This window comes from Bubalus kerabau, chromosome 2 (genome assembly GCF_029407905.1).
Source record: "Bubalus kerabau isolate K-KA32 ecotype Philippines breed swamp buffalo chromosome 2, PCC_UOA_SB_1v2, whole genome shotgun sequence".
Lineage (NCBI taxonomy): Eukaryota > Metazoa > Chordata > Mammalia > Artiodactyla > Bovidae > Bubalus > Bubalus kerabau.
In genome coordinates this window covers 29,965,841-29,986,145 of record NC_073625.1, presented here as the reverse complement: position 1 = coordinate 29,986,145, position 20,305 = coordinate 29,965,841, and the positions used below count along the sequence as shown (strand labels likewise).

Here is a 20,305-nt window from a genome sequence, read left to right as displayed (position 1 = left end):
GCTTTAAAAAAAAAAAAAAAACCACTCCCAGTGGATGCCACCTCCTCTTCCCAGCCTGCTGTTGTTTCTGTCTTGTGCTGTAACATCTCTGCCTGACTGCTTCGCTTTGTTATTTCAACAAAGCAAACTGTTTCCTAGCTGTCTGTCTTATCATAGTGAGCAATATTAAATACCCCTGATGGTCTGATGATGGTTAATGGACCATGAAATAAATCAATCTGAATGGAGTTTATAGAATACGGATTCCTTTGGAGAGTAACTTGTTCAGTGAGGAGCATCTCAGGCTTAAAATTAAATTTTAGTCTTAGATGTAGATATCTGAATAAATCTTCAGAGAAAAAGACTTCTTCTTTCTTTCTTTGTTGGTTCAGGTGCTGATGGAACTGCTGCTAACTGAATTGTGTCCTGAGCTGAGAACTCATTTAGATCAACTTAAAGCTTGTCAGGTTTGAGACTGCACAAATAAACCACCAGAGAAATGTCTGTACTAATAGACATGAAACATTTTCCTCTTTTCCACAGAGGGCTTGACTGAGAACCATACTGAACTTTTAGTTACCTCCCTCTAGTTTTATGTGAATGAAGCAGAATTGGGGAGGAAACTTGATGCTGTATATTAGGCAACAGAAAAAAAAAAAAAAACCACAACACTTGTTAATTATTTTTATTTTAATATAAATCCTTTAAAGGACAACATACTGTTTGAAATATAAATGTTGATATGTGATAAGAACCTAGGAAATATTTTAAATATTTATGAAGTTTTGTTTTAAATGAAGAACTCTGAACATTGTACAGTTAATCTCCTCGCTGAGGACTCTGAACATTCCTCTGTTTGTGTGTACTGAATATTGTTGTGCAATGCTTTGTGTGAAGTTATTGTGAAAATTTTCCTGTCTTTATTTTTACCAAAGATTTCCCATAGTTTGAAGCATTTGAAGCAATAAATTATAAAAATGAATCAGAACTCTGATATTTAAGATGCTTGTATCCTTCTCTCAAAAAATAATTTGAAACACTGAAGGCAGTTCAGATATATATCAAGTGCCTTGTTTGCAGAAAATGTTGTGCATGTGAGTTCTTCTGTAAGGAGGTATAAAGGTTGTGCCATTCTCCCAGAATGAATGTGAAAAATATGATTTTTACTTGAGTGAGAAGAGCCAAATGGGTGCTTAAAAAGCTGTATTCGGCATTTGGGATGGGAGCTAAATTTTGAAAGACAGGCAGGAATGAGATGGAGAAACAAAGAGGAGGGAAGTTACTTCGTGCTGCTCAGGACTTGACTGTGTCCTCAAGTCTTGGGGACTAGGGCGGGCGTCAGGTGTATGGACGTTGCTTTGTTTTCAGTAGTAGGGCATGGACAAGGACTTAATTTTCCTGCGTTTTACCATATTATGCAGTGATAAGGAAACACTTCCCCTTCTACCCTCCAGGAATACTGAAAGAAACTAATTAAGCAGAAATTCAGTTTGAAATCCATGAAAGAAAAATACTATGTAAATGTATATTAAAATGGCATTGATTATATCATTGTTAGAGCATACCTGCCAAGTTCTTGATATAAAACATAAGTTCTGAAAGAGAAATGATTAAAAATTAGTAAAGCAAATTTTATCTCTGAGATTCTGTTAGCTACAGCTCTTTGATGCTTTTCTCAAACCAAGATATTGTACTTCGGAATGATCATTCACAGCGACACAGAAAAGACATTCAGAGAAGAGAAGCAGAGTGAGGTCAGCAAGCCCAGGAACTTCACAGCAATTACTTGAAGTGTCCATCTTCTGTAATTAAACCAGAGCTGTTATGACTTCTCACTCTTAAGTCTTACCTCTTCATAAGTTATCACCTATAAGGACTTAACCGAAGTTTTGATTTTTCTTTTTTTGTAAACAGTTAATGATCTTGAAGCTTCACCTCCCTTAAAGACTAACTCCAGTCACAGGTCAAGGTATGCATCATGGCTGGTGGCAGTGGTATTAATAGTTTTCAGGGGCTCACTTGTGCTAGACGTGCCAGCCTTATGGTAACTACAGTAAACTGAGATTTTAACTTCTGTGTTGGATTCACTTAGGACATGCAAGCATAGCATATCACAAAATATGACATATCAGATTCCTACCCTTAGGATTTCTCAGACCTGTGTTCTAATGGCCGTTAAAGTGGTCTTCACTTTGGAGACTGAAGAGTGACCTATTAAAAGTGCGATTAAAGTCCCCATACACGGCTTTATTGCATTTCTATTTTAAGATTCTTAAAGGCTCAAGGAAATGGACTGAGTGTGGAGAAGAAAATACCAGTTGGGAATATGGATCTTCAAATAACTGAAGGAATGTTCTGTGGATGCTATTAAGAAAACAAGAGCAAAGCAAGTGGGTTTGTATTGTAGAATGCTTTAAGTTAGGTTTTTATGAAATCTTGTAGTGGGCTAGAGAAATGGAAAAGTTGTTCCTGGGGAAGAACAGAGTCTTCAGTAGAGATCCAAAAAGCAAAGGACTGGTTTTCAGGGATGGTTTAAGTTTCTACTCTAAGAGATTTAAGGAGAAGTATATGGCCTAAAGTTTGTTGAAATTTCTTCCCTTTAGATAAAGACAAAATGAAGTTCAAGTAATACAGACAAACCAGGACATGAAACAAAAGCAGGTAGTTTTGTAGTTTTGTGCCATTTAATACTTCGTTAGTGACCAGCGCCTACATATTAATTGTATTTTACCAGTGCTAAGATCGGAGAAGGCAATGGCACCCCACTCCAGTACTCTTGCCTGGAAAATCCATGGACAGAGGAGCCTGGTGGGCTGTAGTCCATGGGGTCGCTAAGAGTCGGACATGACTGAGTGACTTCACTTTCACTTTTCTCTTTCATGCATTGGAGGAGGAAATGGCAACCCACTCCAGTGTTCTTGCCTGGAGAATCCCAGGGATGGCGGAGCCTGGTGGGCTGCCGTCTATGGGGTCACACAGAGTCGGGCACGACTGAAGTGACTTAGCAGTGCTGAGTTCTTATAAATCACTTTAGAAAGGATGGGTGTGATTTATAAAATAAAGCCAAAACATTTACAAAGAAGGTGTTATTTGGGTATCTTAAACAATACTTTCAATATTTATTTTACAGATGTGTATTTCCTTTAAAATCTTTTGGGTATGGATTCTATTTTTTTCTGTCAGCTTTTGCCTTTGTAGATGTAATGGATAAGGAAAGTCTTTTACTGATTTAACAATTTCTAGGTCTTATACTGGTAGATGATTTGAGATTTTATCTTTGAAATACACTGAGGGTTTTAAAATATAGACAAGGATTTGAAGTTCAAAGAGACATCTTGTTTCAATATAGTAGTTTTACTCACTAAGATGTTTAAGGGAAGATAGAGAGAGGCAAAATTGTAAGCAGTTTCTTAAACCCACTTATTTTCAAATTTAGATTTCAAGTTTTTCCTTTCAATTTGGAATTTTTAAAGTTTTAGATGACTGAATAAAATTATTAAAAATTCACAAAACTAAAGATTAAAGAAATTTAAAGAATTAAACTTTGTCGTTTTTTTGGTAAGTTTGTAGCACTTATACTATTAAAGCTAAGACTGCATCAAGTATTTCAGGACACTATTTAAGAATGGAAAAAAACACTGGCTTTATAGAATAGTTTTCAATATCTGACACAATCTGGGCCACTCTCTAGACTAAGACTTGGATCTCTGAGGACTCTTCCTGCAATCTGATCTTGTTAGCTAGGTTTCAAGTTGTATTATACAAATTCAAGAATGAAGGTATCATACCATCATGATACCATTAAAATACCCAGGTTACCATGCCACCATTAAAATACCCAGGTTAATCTAATGTGCGAGGCAGAAAACATAGCTGTTATAAAAATTATAAAAATACATACATTCTAAGCTGTTAGAATCGATGATCTTTGTTGAAATGCATCGTGATCTAAATTCTTTGATGAATAAGTAAAGTGTGAAGTTCATCTGCCAATGCAGGATTCAGACGACAAGCCTTCAAATTCAAAGAAAGTTATTTAGACGTATTTTGGACTGTTAAACCTTTTGTTTTTAAGAAGAGTACAATGATTTAAGGGAATTTTGTAATTAAGATACATTTCTACTCTAATTGCTTAATTAGGGGAATTCAAGTTAACCTACGTAAAATAGATCATACTAAAAATAACCATGCTATTATCATTTGGGGGAGAGAGAATTTTCAGTGGCCTCCTTGCAGTCTGCTGAAGACCACCACTGAAGCCCCTCAAGTCCTTTTTCTTGGAGTAAAATACTTAGAATTTCCCTTATTGTGCCTCATCTGACGTGATTCCAGACCCTTCACAGATATACTTTTAAAATGCAGAAAAGTTAGAGGAAGTATCTCCCATAAAATCCAGTGACCAAAACTGAGTGATGGGTCTGTATTATCTCCCAACCTAAGGAAAACAGTTTTACAGTCGTACCTGTTTATTATGCTGTTTTGTTTAGGATGAACATGTACCACATTTCTGGATATTTTTCACCCAGAGTTCTCTTTGCTTATGTCTACTTGGAAAGGATACCTAGTACAGAATCTAAAACTGACTTAGTTTGGAAACTGGTAAAATAAAAGAATGTTTAGATTTTAAAAAAGACAGCTGCTACTCATACTGATAGGATGGTGTAATGGTAGATACCTCAAAGGTTAGTTGTATTTTTGTACCATATTCTGATATTTGTGTTGATATGGGTTTAATACTGTGGACATTTAATTTCCAACAAAATAATTTAGGGTTCCAAACTTGGCGACACATTGCAACCTCCTGGGGAACTTAAATCTGCCCATGTCCATTCTAGGACATGAAATTGTTCTGAAATAAGGCCTAGGTTTTGGAATTCTTAAGAGATCCCCATGTGATTTTAACATGCAAATAATTTTGAGAACCACTGCTATAACATAGTCAGATTTTTAGGCAGGGGACTTAGAAAATTCTTCTTTGCTCTGTTCCCCTGCTCCAACTGAACAATTTGTGTATTATGTAAATTTTTATGATCTAATTCCAATTTGGACTTATGGATGTCATGGACCTAAGGTGTGCAATTTTTTGCTTTTTATTAAAAAAATGAATTTACAGTTACTATTCATAATGACTGCCTTTCTCACTTCCTCTACAGTTTTTAACAGTTGCGTTTAGATGTGAAATCTATTTGGTATAAATAAACTGATCACATGGATTAAAACATGAAAAGGCTTATTTTAACTGGCTGTAGTAGATATCATGCATAAAGAAACCTTAATGAAATGTACTCTAACATATACAGAAGGAAAATAGAGATTCACACTTTTTCTGGGTGAACTAAGGCATACTTGTTCAGGCTTTAAGGTCTTAGTGCTGAGCCTTAGGCTGCAGATAGTGAAATAGAATAATTTGCATCAAAAATAGAAATTTTACCATCTGAGCTTAATTATGTTAAAAAGAATGAGAAAACTGTCTGCAAACAAGCTGTATGTCTAACAACTTCTGGGTAGACAAGAGGTTATCTGCATAGTAAGTAAGAAAAAAACACTAATTTATAAAATGTTCAAGTCTCAACTAAAAACCTAGAAATTCTAATTGAGTCCATTTATGTTTGTGATAGGGCTTACTTTAGAATAATAGCGTTTGGCTGTCGCCTCATCCTTTGTGACCCCCAAGCCGAGCTGCAGACACCGCGCGTGGTAGAAAGAGGCCATGGCCATGCCTCTGCTGATGAATTCCGGGAGACAGTCCGTGACCTGGGCTATCATGGGGATGTTGTGAACCTCATCATAGTCGGCGATCCTGGAACACCCAGTCGTCAGATTTAAAAACACTATCACTTACGGTTTACATTTTTATAAACACGTCCAGAAATTCTCCTTGTGCCCCAAGTGGTTTCCCTAGCATTTCTACAAGTTTTAGAACTGAATTGTTTGCTGTGTGGGGAAGGGTAAATACAGTCAACTAACACAAGTGGAAGAGGAACTAATCACAGTGGTTACTTTACAGCCCCTCTAGGATTATGCTTGTCAGGCTTAATAACCACTAGAAAACATTAAGTTTAAAATATTACTACAAAAACTCTTGCCACTTTGCAGATTTAAACAATGGAGAGAAAAGCAGTCTTCTGTCTCTCTGGGTATTTAAACATCAACCTTGAATTTGGACTTCAGTCACAGAGGACCAGAAAACACATTGAGAAACTTGCACATCTATGTTAGTGGGCAATAAAAAGTCATTCTTTATAACCCAGATATAGAGATGGACAATTATATGGAAGAGTCCATTCCATGTCAGCTGTGATACTGTAGGAAACAGGAACATGGGCAATAATGGAAAGTTCCAAAGATTTTTAAAGGACTATATGAAGTCTTAGTTTTACCCAGATGGGCACTTGGGAGATTTGGGACACTGGAGACCACACTGTCAAGTGGCCTGCTGCCTGGAGCCCATGATGCTGGGGAGGTGAGGGCAAAAGGCGTTCCTTCATCCTCCAGTGTAGATGTCTACTTCACACTGGGTGCCTGTGGGCTCTATGGGAGGGCGTGTAGGGAGGGCGATGTCAGCATGGCCTTACAGCCATTCTAGAGGACACCACGGTCTCTTTCTCCTGGCATGTTGCATTTGTGCATTGTGGATAAAGGTGGCAAAGTACACGGCCTCAGAACAAATTTCCATATCCTTTATGTTAGTGTTGAGTCTTTTAACCTTTCTCATTTTGCTGTCCTCATCAAGCTACAGTGTAACTGTGCAGTTACAGAACCTGTGGCTGAGGGTGTAGGAAGAAAAAATATTTCTCATGTGCCAAGCTATGTTACATGCTTTATATTCACTATTATTTTTAATCAAGAAGAAAATACTTCTGCAAGATTGCAAAAGAACAGTAGGTGCCCTCAGAAGTAAAATTTGCTTAAGATCACTTAGCCGGCATATAAAGCAAAGAGCATTGAAATCATGCAGATTGATGGCACAGATGTTTCATCAATCACTATCTGATACAGTAGCCCTGGGCTGTGTGTGTCTGTTTAAATTAAAATCCATTGAAAGTTACAAGTTCAGTCCTCAGTTGCACTGGCCACTTTGCAAGTGCCAACAGCCATCATTTCCAATACTCCAGTGAGTTCTATTAAACAGACCAGGCACAGAACATCTAGTAAGTTTTTGTAAATACTTTTATCCAGTTACTCACCTTTTGGAAAATGCAACACACTTTGTAAAGAACTTCATCTTATAGTAATATTCCACGAGATTCCCTTGAGCATAGACATTGCCACGCTCCGCTGCTTCCCTCAGGCAGTGCAGGGCAGCCTCAGTGTCCTGGCGGATACCTTGTCCGTAGAAGTACATGAGCCCCAGGGCACCCTGGGACTCCAGGTTTCCATTGCCACAAGCTTCTGAATGCCAATAAAATGCCTAAGAAAAAGCACAATTCCATAGTATTCACCAGGTAGAATTTAATTCATCTCTAGGACACAGCTCCCACCTCTTGAACACAGGTCAGGCTGGCACCAGTTTCACAGGCCTCAGAGAGGGTGCTGAGGGAGGCTCCCCTGTTGTCTCCCCACAGTGCAGGCCAGGTCACTGGCTTGAGCTCAGCTATTCAGGTTTTGGGATTTTCAAGTTTTCCAGAGGAAGCACAGAGAAGGTAGGAAACAGGAACCAAGTGTCTGAAAGGCTTTGTGAAGCGGCACAGCAAGGAGACCAGCTGATGATGTTAGATGGCGGCCATCTCTCAGGCCCACCTGGAGCTCTGACAGGATCAAAAACAACCAAGGATACAAACCTGCATGAGGTCCGAGCACATCCTCCCTGTGAGTCTGAGTTCACAGGGATTTCCAGGTAGCTGTTCAGCTGTCTGCCAAGGATCTAGGGGGGTGGGGGTGCAGGGAGCGGGTGCTGGTGGTTATGTGCCTCCTACAAGCTTGCCTTGAACGCCTCATTTCCTCCTCCCTATAAGATTTCTTGGAAACAGCTTCCATCGCTGATGATTAAGAGACTGTACTAACTCACCCTCCTCTTTTACCTTTATGGTAGAGTATTTTGTAGGTGTGTTTTCCACAGCACACAAAGTGCTCACATCTGTGGTCTCCTTTGGTAGGAGGCAGCATTCATAGTTGAGGAAAGGGCAAGATGAGCTTGGAGATCCTAATATGTAAGTTTTCTTTACATTTTAAAGAATTATGAGCTATACAGGTCTACATACTTACTCCTCACCATCCTCCATTCACAGAAGGAATAGTGAACCAAATATTAATCTACACATGATGCTAGTTTATCAAATGGACCACTGTTACCTTCTCAAGCTCTTTGGGCTCCTTTGTTGAGTAATACAATCCTAGGATACTCTGAGCCTTCACACTAGCTTTTGGGTTCCCATTGTCTGCAGCAAAAAGCCACAGTCTAGAAGAGAAGGAGAAGATGAGTTATTCTTTGTTTAGAACATTTGATGAAAAAATCTTGTTCTTAGGCCAGATTACCTTTCAGCTTCCTTGTCTGATCGTTTAACACCTTTTCCTTCGTAATAAGCTCTTCCAAGGTTGTAAGCTGCTGCAAATTTTAAGTGTCTTGCTTTGGGGCATGGAGAATCAACAATTTTCTTCATATATTCCACTCCTTTTTCCTTCCACAAAAGAAAAGAACAAGACAGAAAGTCCCAGTTCAATTTTACCCAAATCCCAGTTTAGTTTTACCCAAACTAAGTTTTCTGATAATGCCACGAAGTGTTCACGCTCGGACATGATGTAGTCTCAAGTCTGTACCTAACAGTATGGTTGTCCTGGAGTCTGCAGGGCTAAAAATAAATAAAAGTCCATCTCCCGAGTCAGCGTTCCTAGAAGCTCTGGGATGTAAGGCATTTCTCCCATATTACAGCTTCCACAATTGCATCATGTCTCAGTATGAGTGCCTTTGTCTCTTCTCATGGTCCTTATTTTGAATCAGCACAGTTCTTAGAACTTGTTAAAGTGTAAGAATAACCAGACACTCAAAATTTTAACCCTTACAGGATGCCTGTGAGCCCTAAACCCTGTCTTCTTTCTTTAAGCACACTTTCCCTAGCTGTGCTCAGTGATAAATTTATATCTTACTACACTCATCTTCATATGATGTCTGTGTAGTCATAAAACACAGAAGACATCCTAACTGCTAATAAAAGGCTTGCCCTGCCTCCGAAAACCCAGACACGAACTGTTCACCAAACCAGGTTCCTCCTGCCCAATGCCCAGCAAGCCAAAACACTGAAACATCAAGGTTTGCAGAAAAGAGGGTTTACAAGGCAGCCAAGTAGATGGGAGAACAAATCTCAAATTCTACCCCCTGCAAGGCAAGGGGTTTGGGGTATTTATGGGATGAAGAAAGCAGCCATTGGAAGCATGTGGAGCGGGGGGAAAAGTGACTGGAAAAAGGTGTGGGAGTCTTTTGTTCTGTGCAGGTGTACCTAAGCTATAGAGCTCTGCATGTTCAAAAAGTCACCAAGCAATGGACACTTGTGCATGCCCAGATGAAGGGCCAATGGTTCCATCCCGTCTGAACCAGCTCAGCTCGAAGTAGACATACCTGACTCCAGGTTCCTAAAAGGAGCTTGGGCAAGCATCTTGTTTAGGCTACATGCTGCCTGGGAGACATACCAGTCTTAAAAGCACCTGGATTAGTGAAGGCAATCAAAATGGATTTGAATGTGGGTTTCTGTCCCCACCTTACCTTTTGACCATTTCTCACCCTTGAGGAATGGGGCAAGGACAGCTCTGGCTAATTCCTGCTGATAAGGCCTAACATGGGCTTGAATCAATCTCTTAAGCACTTATTTGAGAATATGTTCCTGGTTTCAAGTGAGCATCTTTTTTAATGTGGATGATTTTTAAAGTCTTTATTGAATTTGTTATGACATTGCTTCCATTTCATGCTTTGGTTTTTTGGCTGGGAGGCATGTGGGGTCTTAGCTCCCCAACCAGGAATCAGACCTGCACCCCCAACACTGGGAGGAGAAATCTCAACTGGATCACCAGGCAAGTCCCTCAAGTTAACATTGTGATCCCAAACAAATATCACTTATGCACCAGCTGTCAGGGTTATTTACAGGCCCAACACTGGTAATAAAAATTGTAGATAAATATGTACCATGTTGGGAGCGGGGACAACTATGTACCCTCTGAGGGCACACAGAATACCAGACATATTAAAACTTAAGACTCTCATCCTTGGGGATTTTACTTGGGACACGGTGAGCCAGGGATCTCTGTCTTATAATACTTTTTACCTATTGGAGTGTCTTGATCATTATCAGTTGACGGAAACACTCAGATAATATGCAAGGGACACAGGCTGGGAAAGTTAAGTGTGGTTTCTGAAATATCCTCGCCAAACAGAACCTTGGCAAGGGGAGATGCCAAAGGTTTGGTTTTGGTTTTTTATTCTGAGGACAGGAGGAGGAGACCAAATTTTCACTTAGTCAAGAAAATACAAAGGTCAGGAAATTTACTGATTAGCCTAATTCAACAGTCACACCTGAAGTCACAGTGAAGTTAGGGATGGTCAACAATTAATGACAGGCACAACTAAGGGGTCAGCATGATCAAAAACAGAAGGTTTTGGATGACAGCCAAAAGGTAGAGAAATTACCTACTTTTGCCAGAGACTGAAAAATTCTGATCACTGAACTGTCCTTCCAAGCCTGGGAGGTTATAAACAAAGAAAGCGGAACAAAAAACAATCTGATAACTAATGAGTTATTTAAATTGCTCTCTGAATTTTACTTTCTCAAGCCCACCACCACAGCAACCCCATTCACCTTTCTTTCTGATGCTTCTTCCTCAATAGAAACTTAAGATCTGTGGGGGGTTCACTGGCCCACTGGGAGCAGCTGGGGTTGATATTCCTCCTGAGTGTGGTTTCCCTCTCCTGGCCGGTTCCTCATAAGGTCCCGTTTGTTGAAGATGAAACTGGGCTTCAGAATGTTTTTTCTCCACAACTTCAGTCTAGAGGTTCATTATCTCCTCCTCTAAGAACTTCTGAAAGGGGTTTTGCTGTGCATCCAAAGCTGAGGACCCAAATATGCAGAAGCCGGCCACTCCCAGAGATTCCTGCAGCAGTCTCTTGGTGGGGGCTGCAGCTCTGCCTAGAGCTCCCCTTCTGTCCGAGGGCAAGTCTCTGTCCTTGTGAGAGTTCAAAACCCAAATATTTACCAGAGGGCTGAGAACTCTTTTTCTTGGATAACTGATAGCCTCGTTCAACCAAAAAGGCTGAAATCAAAATCATGTTCTGGCAACTTCCCTGGTGGTACAATGGATAGGAACCTGCCTGCCAATGTAGAGCACACAGGTTGGATCCCTCGTCTCAGAGCAACTAAGCCCATGTGCCAACAACTATTGAGCCTGTGCTCTAGAGCCTGGGAGCTGCAACTACTGAAGCCCACATGCCTAGAGCCCATACCCAGCAACGAGAGAAGCCACTGCAACGAGAAGCCCAAGCACTAAAACGAAGAGGAGCTCCTGCTCACCGCAACTAGCGAAAAGCCTGCAGAGCAACGAAGACCCAGCATAGCCAAAAAAAATAAAGAAATAAAAATCATATTCTAGTCTCAAGTGTCCTTTGTCTTACTGGTAATCTGAATACCATCCTACCTTCCTCATTTAGTTGAGGGTCCCTTAATCTTTTGCCACGATTTCTCCAAATATGATGGGTGAAGTTTTAAATCCTCGAGGAAGTACTGTCTGGCAGTACTGTTGCTTAACTCTTAGTATCAGATCTTCCCACTTGAAAGCAAACAACTCTTGGGATTTAAAACAAAGTGCAAGAAAAGGCATCTGTCAGCTCTCATACAGTAGACCCACACTTTGCGGACAGATCAGTGACAGTGCAGGGCTTAGGGACTGCCCCATGAGCCTTTTTTACAATCTGACTGCTCTTAAATCCTGTATAAGCCGACCTCAGGTGATGCCCTAACTTATATAGGCCTAGCTCTCTGCTCTTGCTGATCTCTCATCCACCCAGGCCTCTGGACTCCTCTTTGCAATCTCTCCTGGAATAGCTGCAGGCTATTCTCTTTGGGGTACAGCCTGCAATTTGCAAGCCTGCTCTGGTGGTACTTTAATGCTCATTTGCCCAGGGGCAAAGGTAACCCTGGTATTTAGTAAATCTCTCAGAAGGGGAATGGGACATTCAGGCATACGTACAAAGTTATGCTTTTCCCCATCTGACAGTCTAGCTCCTGGTAAAGCCTTTTCAAGGTTTGTTTGGACACCTCAGCTCAATCCCCAGTAGCCAATTCCTAACATTTAGACAGTCAGACACACACATACATGGACAAGCAAGACTAAAACAAAACCATGGCCCTGGGCCTGTGACCCAGATACAGAGGCCTGTAACCTTCTGTACTGTCTGCCAAAGTCCCTCCAAGTGGGCCTCTGGTCCATGATCCATTCACGGTTGCAAAGACAATAAAGGCATAGTTGTGTTTCTTTAATGAAGTTACTCACCCAAAAGAAGTCTTCCAAACCCAAAAGCCCCAAACCTCCAAAATGTGTTACTGAAAATCAAATCAGGTCTGGCTGCTCACCGCTCAGAAGCCAATACTTGAGAGGCAAGTCTGGTGGAAAGTTTTTTATTCTGGAGGCCAGCAGTGGGAGAGAACGGTGGACTCAAGTCTGAAAGCCAACTCCTCACTGACAATCAGTGGGCAAGAACTTATATAGTTGGAGAGGGGGCTGCATGCAGAACAGCACCGTCAGTTCTGACAGTCATCTTGAAATTGGTCGTGAAGTGGTCTGATCAGTGTCATCTTGATTGTATTAAGTACACTTAATCTTTGGTTCCAGGGTTTGTTTCCATTTCTTTTTTTTTTTTTAATTTTATTTTATTTTTAAACTTTACATAATTGTATTAGTTTTGTCAAATATCAAAATGAATCCGCCACAGGTATACATGTTTGTTCCCATTTCTTTGGGGCCAGTTCTCATGGCTAGTCTGGTCATCGTATATTTAACTTCTACCTGGTGGGGGTTTCGGTGGCTACAAAACAGCTCAAAGGATGTGGTTTAGAATATTATCTGTAGCCCTTGAGGAGGAACTAAAGGGCCTTGGCTTCGTTTAATGACTGAAGTAGTGTAATTTTGTCTTGTTTTCCTTTGCTTCAACACCTTCATTTCTCTGAATTCATTCTTTGAAGTTTTTCTCCAAAAAAAAGGCAGGCAGAGGATGTGGGGATGGGGAGCGAGAGCCATAGGGTCTGCTCGTCCCCAGGTCCTCAGTGCCTGCAAGGGGCCAATGAGCCACAGGTGAAAGCTTTATTTTTACTTACCTCTTGGCTGCCTCACCACATCTGTTACCAAACTAGATTTGTCTTGCCAGACACACTGCAAGCCAAACGCTGAGACACCAAGGTCTGCAGCAAAAAGAGGGTTTATTTGCAAGGCAGTCAAACCAGAAGACAGGAAGAACAAACCTCAAACCAGCTTCCCAAGGCAAGTGGCTTCAGGTATTCAGAGGATAATGAATAACGCAGGATGGCAGTTGGAGGTGTAGGGAGCGTGGAGGGCATGGGGAAAGGTGCAGTGACTGGTGGATAATTTTCGCTCTGCGCAGGTGTAACTAAGCTACAGGCTTCTGCACATTTAAAAGATCACCAAGCAATGAACACCTGTGGATGCCCAGCTGGACGGTGGGTGGCCCGATCCAGTCTCAACCAGCTGCTCAAACTAGATGCAGCTGACTCCCAGTTTCTAGACAACCACTTGGGCAATGGTTTATGGTTTATGCTTATGCTGCCTGGAGGGCATGTTAGCTTTAAAAAAACCTTGACAAATGAAGGCAGGTGAAATGGACTTAATCCTCAGTTTCAAAACCTTCAAAGTCACTCCAAAGAAAAAAATAATATTTAACCATCATGTACAGTTGTGTATGCTTCTTTCTAACTTTTACCCCTCACTGCTCTCTCAAAATGCTGTTCTTGGCTAAACAACACAGTAAAAGATGAGAAAATAAAGTGTTTTACTGAGTCCCAGATCACATGGATCTATTTCTGTGAGTGTGTGAGCAGGTGTCTACCATTCCACCCCAGCTTGTTAGTAAGAGAGAACTTAGGGTACAACCACAGTAGAGTGACGTGTTTGTGCAAATCCTCCCACAGATGGCAGTGATTAAACTGGGACCAAACATATAGAACCACTTTTTAAAGGCACTAGGAAGTTTACCAAAGCAAACATAAACTGGAAAAGGAATAACTCTTGAAAACTGCAACCGAAAGGGATCCTTGAAATTCAGTAACCCCCAGATAGGATACACAAAAACCCTCTCCTAGGCACACATCATAGTCAAACTGCTGAAAGCTACAGATGCCTTGCAAAGCAGCCAGAGAAAAAGGCCACATTACATACAGGAAACATAATACAAAGCTTCCCTGGTGGTTCAGATGGTAAGGTATCTGCCTGCAATGCAGGAGACAGGTTCGATCCCTGGGTTGGGAAGATCCCCTAGAGAAGGGAATGGCAACCCACTCCAGTACTCTTGCCTGGAGAACTCCATGGACAGAGGAGCCTGATGGGCTATAGTCCATGGAGTCACAAAGAGTTGGACACAACTGAGCGACTAACACACAATACAGAGACTGACTTCTCATGAGAAGCCAGGAGATTTTAGAATGGCATTTTTAAAGTGGAGTAAGAAAGAGCTCAACCCCAAAACAATTCATTAGAAATGAAGGTAGATTGAAGACATTTTCAGGTACTCACAATTGGAGATAACTCATCACCTGCACATTATGCAAAAAATGCTCTTTAAAGGAAGTTTTTCAGGTTGAAAAGAAATGGAATACAGTGCCAAATGGGAACCCACCTTGACAGGAAGTACTGAAAAGCCCCAGACATGGTAAATATGTACAAATATAAAAGATACACAGGCACATATATACATACTTATGTGTATGTATTTTTTCCTCTCAATTTCTTTCCAAAGATATATGATTACAATAAACATAACTATTTTGTATTTGAGGGTTTATAATGTAAATTTCAAGACATTTCAGGTCTACCACACAAAGCACATTTGGTTCAACCAGACTTTGGGCCAAATTAGTCTCAAGAACAACTCAGTAAATTTATAAAGTGATAAAAATTAAAAGAATTTGCTCTTTGCTCCTTTACCTTGGGGTTAACTGAAGAGACCTACAGAAGCCATCTTCCTTTTTTCCTCCTCTGGTCTCCATATGTAATCACATTGAAGTCATTCTACTTTGTGGAGTTGCCATATCCCAACCCATTGAATCTACCAATTTTCCTGATCTGTCCACACCTTCATGTTCTTCCCACATTATCAATTTATTCTATATCTGTCACTGTACTCTTTGTCCCTCTTCCCTCCATGACACTCACTCATGAGGCAAATACCCTATTTCTCCCTACTCTGCTGTACTTAAAACCATTGAACATGGCTAGAAAAAAAATAACCATGCTAACAGGTCCTTCTTAAAATTTATGACTATAAATTTCAGAGCAAGCTCTCAGCCTTCACAAGTAATACTATCAATTTGTTTCAACAGTAGTCTCTCCCACTTATCTTGAAGAGGGGATACTATTTCAAACCTTCTTTCTCTTCAAACTTCTGCTCTCCCTGCTCCCACTCCTCAGTCTCAGCTCAAGGCTTCGATTCTTAAAATATTTTTATAAAAAGTATGGAACAGTTCATGAGTTTGTGTGTCATCTTTGCACAGGCTCTGCATACATGCTGCTAAAGCAAACACATAGCCTCACTTTTATTTCACTGAGGAAACAGAAAAAATGGAAAGTAACACCAAATCTATGAATTTACCTGATTCATCATTTAGGGAGAGAAAGGCAGCTGGCTATGTGGATCTCAGAATTCGTTTCTGGTATGAAGACAATGATCAGAAAGTTTTTAAAAAGTATGTATAGATAGTGTCAGCCATGAGACTGGATGAGCCTACTCAAGGAGAGAGTGAAAGGAGGCAGGAAGGGCTGAGGCCAAGGTTCTGACATATTTCAACATTAGATGGGAGAGAAGCAGCTAGCACAAGGGTCTGAGTGGCTGTGAAGAGGCAAACAGAAAAAACTGTATTTCAAATATACAAACAATGGTAGAATGATGTGTGCAAAGTATGAGGGAGAATCAGATGAACTAAAGATATCTCAGATGCTAAGGAGGGAGGGTGTTGCAAGGAGGGTATGGTCAGCTGTATTAAATTTGGAGTAAATGCAGGCAATGTAGTAATGGATACTGCAGGTTACTAAACTTTCAAAAATTAAACTATACATAGGTTACAATGAGTATCTTACAATTAATGCAAATATTTATTTTTACCATTCATTTCATCATAGGGTACAATGATTATAAATATGGAAAAATGAAGAATTTCAGGAATTAGAGTATGGTCCTCATTATTAACTTTATACAAGATAAAGTCAGGGAGGAAAATGCTTCTTGGACACTTACTCCATGTGCCCTGTGTTAGTTATTTTTATGTGTTGTCATCCAATCTCATTAACAACTATATGAGTTAGGTTAATGAGTTTTATTTTTTATGCTGCCTCCAATGGATTAACCTGGTAATGTATCCTTAAAGCTTTGTACTGATAAAAGTTCTGAGACTATGTCTGGACTTAGGTACTTCTTTGTAGCTGATTGGGTTATGATCAATCATCAAGGCTGGCCATGACCAAAGGAGAGGGGGAAATGACAGATGTATTTCTGAGATTATTTATCTTCACTTTACAAATAAGGACACTAAAGCTAGAAATAATTTTCCCAAGATTATACTGCTAATAGGTGGCAAAAACAAGATTTGAAACCAGTGGTAAAGCCAAAATTTGAAAGCCTGTGTACTTTCACATTTTAGAATTTGTAATAGACCTGTATATACAGGACACCTTTGCAAGTGAATACAGGGAAACTAAATTCTAAATATCTTTGAAAATTTTAAAAATAAATTTCATAGGAAATTTCTTTGTAAGATGAGGCAAAAAAAGGGGAAATAATTAAAAAATGAAAACCATATAGCATAGAGAAAATCATATTACTGATCTCAAAATCTCATAATTTAACTTATTATTTCATCTTCAAGCATGCCAAAAATATGAGGCCTAAAAATACTATTGATATACAATAGATTATTATACAAGTATTTAAATGAAAATGTAGACTATATCTATTGACAATGAAGGACATTCTAAACACAGGTGGGAAAAAAAGATTACAGAACAGTAATGTATACTTGGTCTTATATTTTTAAAATGTAGGTGTGTATACACACACATTATTTTTTTCTGCATAGGGCAATACATGAAAGAATAACTCTAAAGTAATAACTATAATAACCTCATATTTGATAGGAAAATTTGGAGTGATCTTAATTTTGCTTATTTTCTAACTTCTCTCCATGTTCATGTAGCTTTAAAGTAACTTTTAAGAACAAAGGAAAACATTTTAAAACATAAATGTTATTGATGGCTAGTGGTAGCAAGGAGGGGGGCAAAAAGAAATTTTGTTTTTATGTAAATGATGAAAGAACAGATAATTATTTAAATATGAGTACAGATATATATTATTAAAATATAAATAATTTTAAATCCAGAACCATGAAATCTTAAACACTGAACAAAACAATAACTTACAGAGTCTGCAGCTGTCCCCAGGCCATCATAATACATCACTCCTAGCTGGTAAGTTGCCTGATGATCCTTTTCCTTGATTTCTTCAAACTGTTCTAATGCTTCTTCATACCATCCCTGTAAGCTCCCAGGAAATACTGAATTATTTTCTTTATTATCTTAAAGTAATCACAGATACTTAGTTCCCACCTAAATCTAGCTAGCAGCACCAAATAAAGACAGAAACAAATTTATGGAATTTACAAGTGAGCCATTGACAACAAACAACACACACTATAAAAATCAGTAAAACAAACCTAAACATGGCAACTGAGGGAAGTAACAAGGAGGAACCTAGGAGGGACTTGCTTTGACTTTCATTCTTATTCTTGGCTACTACTGAACTACCCTCTAATGATAGCCTAGCTCGGTGCTCATCCCAGCCTGCCATATTACTCATCACTCCCAGAATCTGAGAAACTTCAGAGTTGGGGCCAAAGTCTCTGAGAAAAGATAAGCATCAGGACATCCATTATTATTAAATATCCACTCTAATATGGCTCTTCCAGTTTTGCGATTTTCTAGCTAAAGATGACACAGAAAAGCAAACGTGTGTGATTCTCAAAAATTATCTTCCTCCCATATGTCCTATAGAAACCTCCATGTCACAAGTCATTCATTTAAGGCTTCTTAGCATCATAGGATATAATAAGAAATATGCTAAAGTGTAAGGAACAAACATGGAGCTTGTATCTTAATCCCCCATGGAAAATGCCTTACTAAATCATTTGTAATAGTGGAAAAAGAGTCTCTGAGTTGAAAGGTCAGTACTAGAATGAGAAGGCCTGACAAAAACAACTTTTGGAAAACACAGAAACTACTGAATTTCTCTTTTCCTAAACTGTAATTAATCAACAAATTGATAAAAGTAATAAAAATTGCATCAAAATGCTAACAATAAGTAAATGACTTGTAAAGATTCATTCTATTTTCTGGCTAATGTTTGGCCAAGATATGAAGGCTGGAAAACTCAGAATACTCTTATACAGAGAAAGAGAAGAGAGGACCTTACAGTTTTCATGATTTTAAATGTCATACATGCTGGAAAATCTCAGATATATATTTACTTTCAACTCTGACTTTTCTTTTGAGATCTAGAGTATCACATGTAGTTTCTACTTTGAAACCTTATAGTTGGATGACAAAGGGGAATCTTAAACATAAAATGTCCAAAAACTGAACTTTTGATGGTTTCCTCAAAACTCACCCACTTTTCCATTTTTCAGTCCATGCCACCCTTATTTGTATCTCCAAAATAAATCCAGGACCCAGTTACACTGCTACCACTCTGGTCAAGACCACCATCCTCTCTTGCCCCAACTAGTATAATTTCTCTCTAAACTGGTCTTGGTTTAATGCTTCCCTTCCAGTCCATTCATCACAGTCTCAGAACACTTCCTAGAGCTTCTCATTACTTTTGAAACAAGGTTCGTCTAGAGCCCTTCAGTTCAGTTACTCAGTTGGGTCCAACTCTTTGCGACCCCATGGACTGCAGCATGCCAGGCCTCCCTGTCCATCACCCACTCCCAGAGCTTGCTCAAACTCAGGTGATGCCATCCAACCATCTCATCCTCTGCCATCCCCTTCTCCTCCCGCCTTCAATCTTTCCCAGCATTAGGGTCTTTGCAATGAGTTAGTGGCCATCAGGTGGCCAAAGTATTGGAGTTTCAGCTTCAGCATCAGTCCTTCCAATGAATATTCAGGACTGATTTCCTTTAGGATGGACTGGCTGGATCTCCTTGCAGTCCAAGGGACTCTCAAGAGTCTTCTCCAACACCACAGTTCAAAAGCATCAATTTTTTGGCGCTCAGACTTCTTCACAGTCCAACTCTCACATCCATACATGACTACTGGAAAAACCATAGCTTTGATAAGATGGACCTTTGTTGGCAAAGTAAAGCCTCTGCTTTTTAATATGCTCTTTAGGTTTCGTCGTAAGTTTTCTTCCAAGGAGCAAGCATCTTTTAATTTTATGGCTGCAGTCACCATCTGCAGTGATTTTGGAGCCCAAGAAAATAAGTGTGTCAGTGTTTTCACTGTTTCCCCATCTATTGGCCATGAAGTGATGGGACCAGATGCCATGATCTTAATTTTCTGAATGTTGAGCTTTAAGCCAAATTTTCCACTCTCCTCTTTCACTTTCATCAAGAGGCTCTTTACTTCTTCTTCACTTTCTGCCATAAGGGTGGTGTCATCTGCATATATGAGGTTATTGATATTTCTCCTGGCAATCTTGATTCCAGCTTGTGCTTCATCCAGTCCAGCGTTTCTCATGATGTTCTCTGCATATAAGTTAAATAAGCAGGGTGATAATATATAGCCTTGATGTACTCCTTTCCTGATTTGGAACAAGTCTGTTGTTCCATGTCCAGTTCTAACTGTTGCTTCTTGACCTGCATACAGATTTCTCAAGAGGCAGGTCAGGTGGTCTTGTATTCCCATCTCTTTCAGAATTTTCCACAGTTTGTTGTGGTCCACACAGTCACAGAAAACTATAGTCAGTCTAATCACACTAGGACCACAGCCTTGTCTAACTCAATGAAACTAAGCCATGCCCTGTGGGGCCACTCAAGATGGGCGGGTCATGGTGGAGAGGTCTGACAGAATGTGGTCCATTGGAGAAGGGAATAGCAAACCACTTCAGTATTCTTGCCTTGAGAACCCCATAAACAGC

General features: G+C 39.7%; 2 protein-coding genes across 9 annotated transcripts in view; one reads left to right on the top strand and one right to left on the bottom strand.

The window, feature by feature from the left end:
* Nucleotides 1-967, top strand: part of SNX25 (sorting nexin 25) — a 97,298-nt gene extending 96,331 nt beyond the window's left edge. For all 5 annotated transcript variants that reach the window (XM_055567398.1, XM_055567400.1, XM_055567396.1 and 2 more), the window contains exon 19: nt 372-967. In XM_055567398.1, coding sequence (XP_055423373.1) covers nt 372-452 — 81 coding nt within the window. In that variant the 3' untranslated portion in view covers nt 453-967. The remainder of the gene's footprint in view (nt 1-371) is intronic.
* LRP2BP (LRP2 binding protein) overlaps nt 1-20,305 on the bottom strand; it is a 30,058-nt gene that overhangs the window by 846 nt on the left and 8,907 nt on the right. For 2 of the 4 annotated variants that reach the window (XM_055567404.1, XM_055567401.1), the window contains 7 exons: nt 17,596-17,709; nt 8,455-8,597; nt 8,272-8,377; nt 7,167-7,390; nt 5,605-5,779; nt 3,881-3,993; nt 1,545-1,574 (listed from right to left, as the gene is read on the bottom strand). In XM_055567404.1, the coding sequence (XP_055423379.1) occupies nt 3,928-3,993; nt 5,605-5,779; nt 7,167-7,390; nt 8,272-8,377; nt 8,455-8,597; nt 17,596-17,709 (828 nt within the window). In that variant the 3' untranslated portion in view covers nt 1,545-1,574; nt 3,881-3,927. Of the gene's footprint in view, nt 1-1,111; nt 1,575-3,880; nt 3,994-5,604; nt 5,780-7,166; nt 7,391-8,271; nt 8,378-8,454; nt 8,598-17,595; nt 17,710-20,305 lie in introns of those variants that run through there. The other 2 variants (XM_055567403.1, XM_055567402.1) reach the window with 2 other exon arrangements.